Source organism: Nannobrachium achirus (assembly GCF_963921795.1).
Source record: "Nannobrachium achirus genome assembly, chromosome: 7".
Lineage (NCBI taxonomy): Eukaryota > Metazoa > Chordata > Actinopteri > Myctophiformes > Myctophidae > Nannobrachium > Nannobrachium achirus.
In genome coordinates, this window is record NC_137816.1 from 35,571,759 (window position 1) to 35,586,037 (window position 14,279).

General features: G+C 40.2%; 1 protein-coding gene across 3 annotated transcripts; it reads right to left on the bottom strand.

Annotated features, from left to right (window-relative positions):
* Positions 1-5,532: 5,532 nt before the first annotated feature.
* Positions 5,533-13,945, bottom strand: btbd10b (BTB (POZ) domain containing 10b). 3 transcript variants are annotated; one of them, XM_080729671.1, is made up of 9 exons: positions 13,860-13,945; positions 12,792-12,927; positions 9,484-9,677; positions 8,927-9,251; positions 8,695-8,797; positions 7,954-8,074; positions 7,164-7,361; positions 6,969-7,079; positions 5,533-6,647 (listed from the first exon to the last, which is right to left on the bottom strand). In XM_080729671.1, exons 2-9 carry the CDS (start codon positions 12,893-12,895, stop codon positions 6,316-6,318), a joined length of 1,488 nt encoding a protein of 495 aa, XP_080585797.1. In that variant the 5' UTR covers positions 12,896-12,927; positions 13,860-13,945; the 3' UTR covers positions 5,533-6,315. The 3 variants fall into 3 exon arrangements, with proteins under 3 accessions (XP_080585797.1, XP_080585798.1, XP_080585796.1); XM_080729672.1 differs by lacking the exon at positions 13,860-13,945 and adding an exon at positions 13,502-13,795; XM_080729670.1 differs by lacking the exon at positions 13,860-13,945 and adding an exon at positions 13,311-13,795.
* Positions 13,946-14,279: the final 334 nt, after the last annotated feature.

Here is a 14,279-nt window from a genome sequence, read left to right on the forward strand (position 1 = left end):
GAATGTACTAATGTTATTTCAATAGGGTATTTCTAGGATATCTAATCTTATATTGACAGAAGCTCCACATTTTAATTGGATTTCACCCTTGCAGGAGAGTGGTAGAATGAAACATTATCTCATAAAAAGAGCAGATGGGTAAAATAGCCAACAGTTAGGTATGGTATTATGTTCCCTGTTCACACCAATATGGCTGAGAAAATATTAAATTAGAAGATACAAGAGCCTGTCATGTCCCAGCTGTTGAGATAGCAAGAGAGAGAGAGAGAGAGAGAGAGAGAGAGAGTCTTCTTTTAAGGGTAATTTAAAAAGACAATTTCCCATCATCATGTATGCACATTATTGAATTATAAGTAACATACATCAACTCCCACTCTTCTGTCTCTCTACAACACTGTGCTGTCTGGAATAAAGCCTGCATGCAATAAAATACGAAAGCTTTTTAGATTATAGATATGTTTTCATGCCTTTCCTGATGTTGAACTGATGCAGATTTTGAAGTGTAAAAGTTAGACAGAAAAGTCAAATACCTCCCATTAAAAGGATTTTAATCTACAATAATTGTAATGTTTACAAGCTTCCTCAGACTTCAGAATGCTTCACTGCTCAAAATGTCACTATTTTAAGGAGTGCTATTTAGTGTACAGACTTTTCTGTCTCCATTTTCCTAGGTATTTTTGGATCCAGCATCCATACTTCGTTATCGTTTCATCTACAGTGTAAACACATCCTACTGCTTCACTTGCCAGATATTGCACGTTCACACATGCACCGTCTGTGTTTGTGTGCGCGTGCAAGTGAGTGTGTGTGGTTTAGGGTATGGGTGTGGACATGGGACAGAGCGGTAGAGAGGAGCTTAAAATAGAGAATGCATTCTAACATTAAGGCATTTCAGGTAATCCATCAACATGGGTCTTCCTAAACCATTTGGGAAGAAAGCCCTCAAAGCTAATTTTGCCTTGCCTTCAGAGGCATGCTGAATCATGGCTGATGATGGATAAAGCTATTAATTTATACTCTGTTGTGCGAGAGTGTCGCTTGCCAAAAAGAACAGCTCAATTTGGCCTAACTCTCTTATGAGGCCGTCAATCAGAAAAGGGTAGGAACCAGGGGCATAAGCTAGACTAATGATGTCACATTCACGTTCAAAGTTCAGAATATCATCCACCAACCAACTGTCTAATGAGTTTATTAGACAGTCTTAAATGGTCATGGTAGATGAGCACAATATTTCTTTCAGCTTACCCTTTTGTTCGTGTGTATGGACTAAAGACTTAAATCATTGATTTCTAAGTATAGATCAAAATGCATACTGTAAGTGTAGTTTAATTGATAGTCAAACTATCAAATAAATGTGTTGGAATCTCTCCGACAGAACATTCATAAACGTAACCGTTTCATGATAATAATAAAACCTCTGTCATCTTACCAAATTAACCGGACTATACCTAAGAAATGCTTATGTGCACATGACTCATTTGGAACGACTCAGATTCAGAATGACTCTGTACATTTTGTTTATTTTTGTTTAAAACCACATAGTAATCACAAATATGAACTACTCTGTAACAGGAAAATCAATGTCAACTGCTTTCTGATGCACTCTACTGCCAGCCTGTGATGAGAAGTACAATTATTGTTGAAGACATTTTTGTTTTGTTTTGATCCAGCAAATGTCTGGCAGTTGTCACTCTATAGGCCTACACATATAGCCTGCCCTATACGGTACAATATGCAACAATACAGTAACAACATATCTTAAAAACAAACAAGAATATTAAAATCAACTAGAAAAATGCAAAAATGTTTGTTTTTGCATAAATTCAAAACAGAGGCTTAATTTATTGCGAACGTGGGTTGCAGTTAACTATGAAAACCATCACGTCTTGTCTAAACGTCCTTCCGTCCTTCTGTAACTCCTCAATGTCTATAGTCTATAGCTGTTGTCACATTGTTGACATTGTAACATCACATCGTTGTGACATCACCTCATCAAAGATCAAACCCTGGATATCCGTGACATCACATTCTGCCCTTGTCTACAGACAGGGATCTCCATATATGGGCATAAAAGGGATTGTATGTATGATGTCAGACATATGAATTTCACAAAATGAGTAACCGAGTAAGCATGTCTGGGGTTGCACAGCACACGGTTGGTTCTACAGACTCCAACTTCACACGGATAGCTCAGATTTTTGCCTATGTTCTTAGCTGCTTCCCCTGCCGTTACTGTACTTGCACAATGTTCAGTTGTATAAAACAAAACATTTTTGTAGAACCAACCAATATGCCCATATATCCATATACATGGATCTCCATATATGGGTATCAGAGATCTCCATATATGAGTAACTGGTCCGATATTTATTAATTAATAATGAATTCCAATCCTGTGCAAATTCCCTCCTACGCGACCTCGCCCTCTGCACGAGGTCGCCCTTAGGCGTCTTGGTAGTAGACTAGTGTAAATTAGTGATTACTGATTCACACTTTTGTTAGATTGAGACCTCTCTGAAACCTATTATTATTGTTGTTGCCATTGGTCAATCAGGGAACAGTAGATGTTAATACGTGCCTACATTGAAGCAGTGTTTAAGTAAAAAGTCTAAAAACAAACAAACTTATGACTTATGATCATATGCCTACGTTTCTTCCTACAGTGGAGGACCTTTGCATAGCCTGTCAATGCACACACATCGTATGTAGGCCTATTGATCAATCAATCAATCAATCAATCAATCAACCAATCAATCAAAATGAAGCTAATAAATGGGTACTCTCTCCTGATGTGTCTCCTATGAAAATGTATTTTTTCTTGTAGGGACAGGGAGACAGGGAGACTCCTGTTACTGAACAAACACTATCTACATATAGCAATGGTTGCTACATCAGAATGTAGTGCATTAACCTTTGAACAAAAGGCATTTGGTTTAACTAAAGAATATCACTAACCGTACCTTTAACCAATGAAAAGTATTAACAAGGGCTTGTGATTAAATAATAACTGCATGGACGCCTCAGATCATCAGCATGGATGGATGGATGGAACCAATAAAAGTGACAGGCGCTTGAAAAGTAATATTTGGGAGGAAAGTGCAGCAATGAGTTAGTTAACTTACCATCTTTGTTTTTTGCATTGCACTTTCTCAACAGAGGAGTGCTAATCCTGGATCAAACAAAACAGTTCAGCTTTGAACATTCATTAAATACGCTTGGATGAAAAATGACAAGTTTTCTTTATTCTTACAGATAATTAATATGATAGAGAGGATTTACAGTATTTGATAGTTATTACTGTATGATAACAAGTGAAAACAGGAGCTCATGAGGGTTAACAAGATAGAGGCAGTCTCATCAATAGAAGCCACTGAAGAATACATCTGAGAATATGGGTTTTGCTATCACTAACCCACCAAATCTACATCAAATATGTCTGATATTCAAGCTAATAATATATTGCATTCAAGCGGGACATAGCATGGTCAATGGAGGATTCAAAGCCAGAAGCCTTCTAGGCCTAACCTAATAATACAATAAGTGTATTGGTGGAGCATTCACTGCATTATCTATATTTGGACAGTATTTATTGTAGGCCCTGTCTGAGAGCATGCTTTGAGGAAAGCCAGGGCACTACTGCTCATTCAGGGGAATACTGTCAGATGGCCCCTCAGAAGATGAGTGGAAACAAAGCGCATATGTGGAGAATTAGGTACTCACTTTAACCCTGTTTTGTACTTATCGCAATAAGTTGTCAGCTTGTAGATCTGCTATTTTTTTAGATGTGAAAATCTTGAATTGTGAAAAGATTTGGAATAATTTTGGACTTCATTAACAACACACATCTTCTCTTATGGGAGTTCAAAAATACACATCAATTAGAGCCTAGGGTCCTAGACATATATATATATTTTTTATATCCACTGATGTGGAATGGATGATGGGACAATATTGGAAAAAAACTTCAATACAACATACCATCTTCTCATAGTCAACTGCTCCTACCTTCTAGTGCACAGGGTTCCACTGCCACTTTCTTGAAGGCATGTCTTACTTGTGACCTCCACTGCTCCCCTATCACTGGTCATTGGCAAAAACTTCTTTGGGACATCCTAGCCCCTTTTCGAAGGCGCCTTCCCAAGAATCCCAAATACAAAAAAGGTAAACAGGGTCCCGATAGGGGCTAGGGAGAGTCTAGATCTTGCTCAGGGTAAACGCCAGTTTTTAAATGTGTTGTCTGGGAATCACCACGGGACGGGTCCAAATGGACCCTTGCAGGTCTGTGACTCAAATGGAACCAAGTGGACACTTACTGTTCTATTTGGTTTTATGAACGAGAATATGAGAGGTGTGGATTATATTAGTCAGTGGAGTACAAGTGGTAAAGGTGAAAACAACACTGTGGTCAGAGTGATGGCTGATTCAAACAGTCACATGTGGTCTGAGTCAAACAAATGAGCTGGGTGTGACCAAATGGACACAGGAAAAATCAGCCATCCCCACATACTCAAGAGATAGCTCATTTCCATCTCTGCGATAAATGTGTGTTGAAGTTTGAACCTTCTATCTGTAGTGTTATGGAGTTTTGTGTGTGACTGATGAACCACCGCCGCCTACTGGGCTGAATGCAGCATGACCTCATGGGAGTTCTCATGGGAGTTGAATAAAGCCAGCATTGGAAAAGCATGTCATTGTCATAATGAGTTCATGACAGGTCACAATGTTGTATTGGTCATTTAAATGGAAAATAAAACGTGTGTGCACTACAACTTAGCAGAAACATACATAGCATTATAGATACCTGTACACTTATGTTCAGGCTATGAAGCAGTCTTCACATCTAGTAGCCCAGATCACAGCACTGTGTCACACGAAGCTTGGCCAATGAAATCCGGCTGTTATGTTTGTAACCGGATTTGTCCAAATCCGGATGTTATTGCATTATGATAGCGACACACATGGCAATTTTAACATAGTATACAGACAAGATCATTAAAGGTAGAGTAAGTGATGTTCTTTGGTTAAAATAAATGTCAAATAGCTCTGTATTGTGATAGTACTCATTTCTATCGATAATACTCCAGCAATAGAAAAATAGATTTTCAGGATACCAATTTTATCCCATCAGGAGAGAGAAGTCAGACAGGATACAGATTAAACAAGTGAAATTGATGACTCAAAGAAATGGGCAGACAAAATTGGAACTGGAACATTATAAAAATTAAGATGATTAATGGGTACTACCCTCTTCTTATTGGTAGAAGTTTGCCACCCATCTAAAAATGTATTTTCTGTTTATTGAAGTGCTCGAGAGATGGGGGGGACTCCTGTCACTGAACAATCAATCTATAGCAATGACTACCATCAGAAAATAGTGCTTTAACCTTAACAAAAAAAGTTGTTTAACCAAAATAAATATCACCCCATCTTTAAAACTGCAGTTATTGCAAGCATTTCTGTAAATTAACTGATATGAGGTTTTAGATTAATGATTAAACAAACCACAAGAAGACATCATTTATGTCTCTTTATTTTAGGATTTTTCATTACAAACTGATGTCAAGCAATTCTGACCACAACATCCTGTTTTCTCCTCAAGTACTTGGCTATGAGAAAAGCTACACACTGCATCAGACCCGGCAAATGACTATCTCCCCCGTTACGAATGAATCTCAGGGGAGTTTGATTGGAAATCACGACACCGAATGTTGATAGCAAATGCAATAGCAGAGGCTTTACTCTATGGCCAGAAATATCTGATGTTACTCTCAAAGGATCACAATTCACTAGTTAGGCCTACCAGAATCATGTCCAGTCTTACAAGTTACGGTAAATAAAAACCAAGGGAGAAAAGACACTGCAACACCACAAAGAGTGCACAGCCAAATCTCACCAAAATATGAACAACATTCTTTGTTAATAATAATAATAATAATATTAATAACAAATTGTGTTTTCTCAGCTTAATTCAAATAACGAACAGAAAAATAAATTCCTTTTGTCAAGTAAAAAAAGAAGAAAAAAGGAAAACCGAGAGAAATCTTCCTTTACCAGTCTTGTGTCCTTTATTATACTGTATAGTCGACCAGGTTGTTGAGGCTCTAAGGCTGCAAAGGAGGTGTCAAGGCAATATGGTTATGCTGCCCCTGGCGCTCCATGCTGCAGCATGCTGGGAGTGGGGAATAAGTGGGAAAAGTAAATGGGCAGAGGCATTGGAAGAGTAAGCCTGATCTAGACGTAGTTACGTGTAGATCTGCCATTCTTCTGCACATGACACCAAGCTCAACTTTGTATGGATCAAGCTGTAGTCTGTTCTCAAAGAGCAGGGGAGGGGGCGTCAGGGTCAGGCTCATTGCTATAATTGTTGCTGTAGTGATTCCCAGTGGGGGGTTGGTTGGGCAGGTTGTCCAGTTCGTCCACCTGGGGGCCGGGGTGCATCACCACCAGCTGATCTTGGGGGATGTCAGCAGCTGCCGCCGCCAGGTTGGTGATAGACTTGGACTTGACACACTGGAAGTCCACATGACGACTCTTGCCCTCTTCCTTCTCCCAAGACATGCGAATGAAGGGCCTCTGGACATAGTTATAAATGACCTCTGGACGACCTCCGGGACGCTTTTTGACTTTCTCTTTGTAGGTGGGGTAGCCTGCAGAGAGGACATACGATGTGTGATCAGGGAGAGGAACAATAATTCCACTGTGCGACCACCACAGTCTAGTTTAGAGAATAGTTAAGATGATGTAAACAAGCTTTAAACATAATTCTGATCATTACAGTAGCCTATAGCAATAGCCACCAGGAAATAATTTAAAGTTCAGCGTGACTTATCGAACATTCTGAGATTTGTTGTGCATTTTCATCAATCCACTGAGTATTGTTGGTTAAGGCCTTTAACATTTAAACAGGAACTACATAAGTAGACTGTCCAGGGACCATAAAAGTATGGTTATTGAATGGTGCAACTCACCTTCAATGCCCAATCTTATTTTCTTCAGTCCCCTCTCCTTCAAGACTGATTTAGCAACATCACGATTTTCAATATACTTGAAGAACCTGTACAGTTTTGTGCTGTATATGACTGCAAAAGAGATAAAGAAAATGTTGCAGCAGGACATTAAAACTTCAGCACTTCAGGGCATAGAATACAAAAAAGAATACTTACTCTGTGAGTACTCTTCACCCATCTGTGGTGGATACTCTTCATCCCAGTCCACCACATCATCATCAGTAAGCACTACAATGTGACACTCCCTTTCTCCACTCTGGGCACTAGCCACCATCAGAGGTAGAACCATCTCTTCAAGGTAAAACTCAAATTGCTGACGTGCACCATCATTAGACAGCTCATGCATCAGGGCACCTGATAAAAGAACAGATTATATCAGGACCGCAAAATGATCTAAATCTAAACCATAGCCAGGAGGCTGCCAAATTTGCATTGTCATTACATGTTTTGTTTAGTGCATTTTCATGCCAAGATGGCTCTTTAGTAAACATTGTTCACTGAATGTGGCTTATTCACACATTTGTACACATTGCTCACTGAATGTGACTGTCTTTTAATCACACACTTGTAAACACTGCTCACCGACTGTGGCTGTCTTTTAATCACCCACCTGTTTAATATGATGATGTACAAGCCATGTAAAGAAGATTTGCTGTAAAGTTTGTGCAACAACGATGTCTACACTACACCTCGACTGTCATTGCATTCTAAGACCTGACTGCACCTACAGGGACTTTCAGTGGCCTAAACTGTTGGCTGCAAATAAAACTTGACTGGGTAGAAAGACAACTAAAAATAGTTGTTGGGTGGAACACAATATTTGAGCCTTAAGTGCAACATGGACAAGCAACCATTCTACAAAATGACTTATGTCTCATAAGCAATTTTGTCTTTTTAAATAAAATGACGTTCATTGAAAACAAAGTGATGCAGAAGGGATACTCACTAAGGTCTCTACACTTGATGGTGCCGTAGTCAAATGAGATGCACAGATAGTCACATGCCTCCCGCAATTCCGGTATGGAGATTCCATCAGGGCAGCGGATCATTCCAGATTTGTAGTAATCCTACCAATTGCACAAAGTTACAAATATTACTCAAAGTATACACATGAAATTGTTAGCTTAAACCTACACTTGCGCATTATCTTTCAATCTAATTTAATGGTATCAATTTTGTATATAAAATATAATTTTCAGTACTTATATCCTTGTAAGAGTTACTCAAATCTCTAAGTACTGTGACATATCAATCATTCACATTTTGATAAACTAACATATTCTTTTGTTGATGAATGGCCAATGTTTAACAGGGCATTTTTGTACTCGCAAAATAAAAAGCATACAAATTGAGTATGCCGGTGGTTAATACAACTACCAAGTCTCTTTTCAGTCTCCTACCGGAAACTCAGCCGTCATCAAATTATTGGCTTAGGAATGTGTAAAAAATAAATCCATGAATTCAAGGCTTCATGGGGTGTTATTGATAAGTCATTTTTTGGGTTAACTACTCCTTTAAGTGATTAAATAATCTTAGAATGGGCCACCTTGCCTCTTATTTGTGATTTAATCTCTTATGCACAAAGGCTAAGATTGTCAACATGCATTCTAATCTTGAGTTCCCCTAGTAAACAAATAAATAATGATCAGTGGTAATAAGATAGAAGGCAGTATTGTGTGGGACTGACCAAAATGGCACGGAATACTGTGGAGCTGATGCCCTCGGCGACCTCATATTCCCCTTTCTCATTGGGCCGTGTGAAATTATGTTCTCTTCCAGATCCAAACATTCTGTTAAAGGTGTAGCAGGGTACAGTACAAGTTACGCCATTTTATTCTGCAATGTTTTCTGCTATAGTACCTACAATATCAATGAATGAAGAAGAAGAAGAAGAATGATGGTTTTTAAGTGCACTGTACCTCCCCAGCATAGTGTTGGGTTGCGCAGTGAAGATGGAAGGGTCTACCACAAAGCGTGTGTTGTCAACAATGAGAGTGATCCTCTCTGAGCCTGAGGTCCTAATACTTCGGGTTCCAACAGCAGCGCTCCCTCCTACTACTGTGTCCTTAGCATTATCGTATACAAAAACCATCTCTCCAACCGCTAAGCTCTTGAAGGTAGTGCCCTCTGAACTGGACAGGCTGCTGTTCCGACTGCTGACCACGCCACTGCTGCTGGAACCGCTGGGAGAGAGTCTCTGAGGCCGTGGGCTGCTAGCTCTGGACGGTGGGCCACTGTCACGGTCTGGACACAAACAAGCAAAACCATATTGTTTAGGAGGACACATTTCACCTACAACTTCCAATGTAAAACATCATATTTCTTACTACCGTGTGACTGCGACATTGTGAAAATGGAGAGAGGATCCTACCAAGCCAAATTCCTTTAATGTGTCCATGTTCTTGCTCAATAAGCTACAGTATCATCTTATCATCGTAGTTGTTTTTCCCAGCATTCATTCAGCACACTTTCTCACCGCTGTTGTATTGGCGGGTGGGTGAGGTGACATTCCGAATGCAGGGAGTGAGCTGGCCTTCTCTTTCGTGTGAGGAGTCCCGAGAACGGTCACTGGAGCGCCGGCGATCACGTGAGCGGTCACAGCCCCCGCTGGCACCATGCAAGCTCATATTCCCCTGGTCTTCCTCCACTCGAGATGCACGGGCCTGAGCACTGTTTAGGAGAAGAATGCACCACAGTGCAGGACATACTCAATATTGACTGTGGATATAATTAACATTCATACTGAGAGCCAGCCCCACTGAGCATTTCGATTTTCATTTCATTGTTCTGCTCAACAGCAATGAAGTCACCCCTATTGGCACACCCACTTTTGTAGAGGTACTACATATCCATCCAGGGATGGACATCATGCAAACGGCCATAGCTGAATGGTTAGTGAGCAGGACTACGGAGGTCCCAGGTACGATTACAGCTCTCAGACATGTGTCGAAATGTTCCTGAGCAAGACACCTAACCCCAAACTGCTTTCCTCTGTGGGCAGCACTCAGCTGGGTGAAGCTGAACACTGAAGTTCCCCCGTGGGATAAGATAGGTATTTAAAAAAAAAAAATCGAACCTCTGTTCGAAGTGGAGCTGTGTGTGTGTGTGTGTGTGTGTGTGTGTGTGTGTGTGTGTGTGTGTGTGTGTGTGGCCTGGCCTGAACAACAGCGCCCTCGTGTGGTCACAAAAGGTTACTGCAGGCTACATACCCGGAGACAGACAGACAGACAAACAGACAAACAGACAGACAGACAGACAGACCCACACACACGGCCACGTATAGGGAGCTCCACACAGCTCCAAAAAGAGAGAGTATCTTTCAGATGAGAGGGTTGGCATTATACTGTGCTCCAGTCTATTCTCTATTTGTACTTCTATGTATACGAATATGTACTGTAACTGTAATCACATAAGCTTATGTTTTCTCATGTCATGAGCTTGTAGATCAGCCATTTTCGAGCGGTGCTCCTGTAAGGAGCTAACCGCTCCTACATCTTGCTTTGTCCATTTGTCCTGTGTCTGTCCGGGCGCCCAGGGTCACTTTGGCCAAGCTTCGTGGGACGCTTAATGAAACTAATTCATAAATAGCACCGCTCACTTCACAATGGGTGTGAATTTTGGTGCATGACAAGGTGCGCAACTAGGTATAACTGTCACCAAGCATACAATCTGTTGTTCATTAGGAAAACGGTAGACTATTCCTTGAAATGATTGTGGAACCTTCAGAAAATCGTTACAAGTTTGAATACTCACAAAAGATATGGGTTTCGGGCCAGAGGTACTTTTGTCAGGTATATTTATTAGGAGCACCAAAAATAAGTTGTTTTGGGCCCCAGGGGCTCAAAACAACTTCTAGAAAGGGCCCTGGGGCCCAAAACAATGTTTATTTTTGCTCCTAATAAATACGGCACTATGTGAGAATGCATGTGGGTTCTTGTACCTGAAAACTCTTCGTGTTTTTTACTACCTTCACAAATCAACCATAAATTGTTAGAAAAGTATTAAGAATTTATAGTGCCTTTATATATGCACAGCATACCCATTTCAGCACAACAGGTATTCATCAGGCATTCTGTGTGTTGGTGCATTGAGCTGTGTGTTGATGCATTGAGCTGCCTGCCAAACCTAACAATTAAAATAAGCATGCATTGATATCAGCCCAGTTCTTGAAAAATCAAACCTCGGTTCGAAGTGAAGCGGTGAACTGTTATTCTATGTGTTCTAGAGTTATGAACTCTGTGATCTATACATTCTTTATATTCTGATCGAATGAATGAATGATTTTTATCTGGAGGGCCGAATTGTCATGTGAAGCTTGACCAATCCTCAAAGTATCCAATCATCAGACCGGGACGGACACTACACATATATTCTGGACGTACGGGACAGATAAAACCTGTTCACTCTGGACTGAAATGACCATATATGGACATGGGACACACATTTTGTTTTTGAAAAACCCTATTCATTCTGGACTGATATTCTGGACGTACGGGACAGATAAAACCTGTTCATTCTGGACTGAAATGACCATATATGGACATGAGGTGACAGACATTTTGTTTTTGAAAAAACCTGTTCATTCTGGACTGAAATGACCATATATGGACATGAAACACACATTTTGTTTTTGAAAAAAATGTTTATTCTGGACTGAAATTACCATATATGGGCGTGACACGCACAAAGCCACTCATTGGAAGCGGCTTTCACCGCTTCAAAAATTGCCACTCAGTAGTAAAAATAGTTGGTGTAAAGACTAGGGATGGAGCTCGAAACCTGAGCCCATTCAAAACTCGATAATAAGTTTATTGAATCCCAGTATCAAGCTTTGGCTTGTCGAGCCCAGAGGCGAACAGGCAATCAATACATTATTACACTACTATTCATAATATAATATAAAAAATATAATATAAAAAATAGCATATTTTCTTTTCTGGCCAAAAAGTGTATTTTAGACGTGAGGTGGGGGGTTCTGACTTTCACTAAGGAAAGTAGGCTTTCAACTCCCAAAAGCTGTCTTTGTTTTGGTGAGTAGCGAAACGGTATTTTTTCATTTTTACAACAGACAAGGCGCGCAGCGTTTCCTACGGGCGCACTGGATCATTACTGACATAGCACTAAGGAGAACTCCTAAAGCTATATGGACCAGAGGCAGAGCCACAAAGTCAGTCACTCATGACTCGCCAATAAAAAAAATATACTGTGTGTACCACTGTTCAGAATGTAACATCTCATGACCGATAAGGTGCTCATTATCAATACAAATTAACAAGCCCCATCCCTAGTTAAGATACAGGTTCAACACTGAAATTCAGATTTTGGCCTTATTCCTGGGGCTAGTACTACTGTTCTGAATGAATAAACATTGCTCTGCAAATAATTATTTTCATAATGTTTATTCTGGTCGCTTTGATTTAGTTCCCCTCGTTTGTTTCCACTATTAAAATGCTCGAGAAGCTTAGTGTAGTCTTGCCAGTCGCTACGAGTTGGACTAAAAGATGCACATACCAAACGAATTTTTCGAAAGAAGAACTACGCCGCATCAAGGTGTTTATTAGGTAGGCCCTAAAACTATGTCCTTGGGTGCAGGGGAATATTTTGGGTTAAAACTGAATCCGGTTGATAGTTCCGGCCAAAGTGTAGTCCGTCTAGGACTACAACATGACGTAAATTGGTTTCCGCTCCCGACCGGATCAAACCCCGTAAAGTGAAGTGATCCCAGACTAGTTACTACTAGTCCAAGCCTTCTGCATGCAGAGATCATATGTTCAGTTGGCTCACCTCAAATGCTTGCAGAGTTTGCGAGGTCGGCTGGTCGTGTTGTGTTCAGTCCAGTTCTCAGTGTCACTGGAGTTGCTGTCATATGACTGTAGACGTGCTGCCATCAGTCCAGTCTGGATCTTTCACCCTTCATCATCTACCACCAACATCAACAAGCAGTGACTGATGTGAACTAACTAGTAGCCTACTTTTACTCAAGTACTGCAGTAACTGCACTAGTACACTTTGCAGATGTAGATTTATCAAATTTGTAATAAAATGGCAGATCTACATTAAAGTTCACAATGTGTCGCGGTCTAAGAATTGTGAGCTTGTATATCTGAAAGCCATTATTGAATTGCATAAATATAAATTAGATTATGAATTGGTAACAATAATTATGGTCCAATAAGAACATGATTTCTGAAATGGGCATTCAGCATAATGAGTACTTTTACAATTGCTTCTTTAATTAAATCAAATTACATTTGTGGTATTATTGCTACTTTTTTCTTAATTACTACATCTGTCACCACTCACCACTGTCAACAACGTCACTTAATCCTTTCAAGCACTATTTCATATCAAAACACTCTTACATTCGTGGCAAAGTTCATGGCATTGGCAACTATCAAGTTCAATATAGATCACAACCAGGTGGTTTGATTGGGTAGCAAACATTAATGACAAAGAACATCCAAAGAGAAAATATACATTTAGAGTTAACTAACGTGGTGCTATCAGCTTCGTTGTAAAGCCAAACCAGCTACAGTAACATCACAGCCTTACGGAGTCATGTTAGCTAACTGCTGAAGCCTTGTACAAAACCGTGAAGTAAGTTAACAGTCTGTTCTCATCTACTTTAACGTTATTTATTATAGACCAACACAAAACTCAACACGTAAACACGACTCACTCCGATGTTAAAACAACTTGCTAAACACTCGGCTAATGTTAGCTAGGCTAGCTAAACGCCCACTCACTACCCAGCTGACGTCCAACAAAACAACCGTTCAAGCAAACAGACAAAAATGACTACAATAACTTATAGGCTAAAATAAACTGGAGCAATAGAAAGTGTGTACGCACTTGTCTGTGGGCGGCAGGACGCTTCCTTTCAGTTTTGTCCAAAAAAGGACATTAGTGTTTGTGTGTGTAGCTGCAGCTGGTTCTCTGCTTATCTCGCGATAGATAGTTGTATTAACCTGGCTAGTAACTTCTTTCCGGAATCCCCGGATGTCGAAAATAGCCTATCTACAAGCTCACAATCGGTCGCATTAGCGACGCGTTGTGAGCTTGTAGATCGTCTATTTTTGGCGCGCGACACCGTTGTGCAACGAAGTATGAACCGGGCTACACTACATAATGATATACATGACCGTCATGTTTCCAGTCCACCTCACCTGGCTTTATAGCGAGGTGGACAAAGAGCAACTGTTTGAGCTACAACCGTCAGATTTAAAAAAATAAAGTGCTTACCCAAGTCTCATTTCGGTCAGAAATGATGCC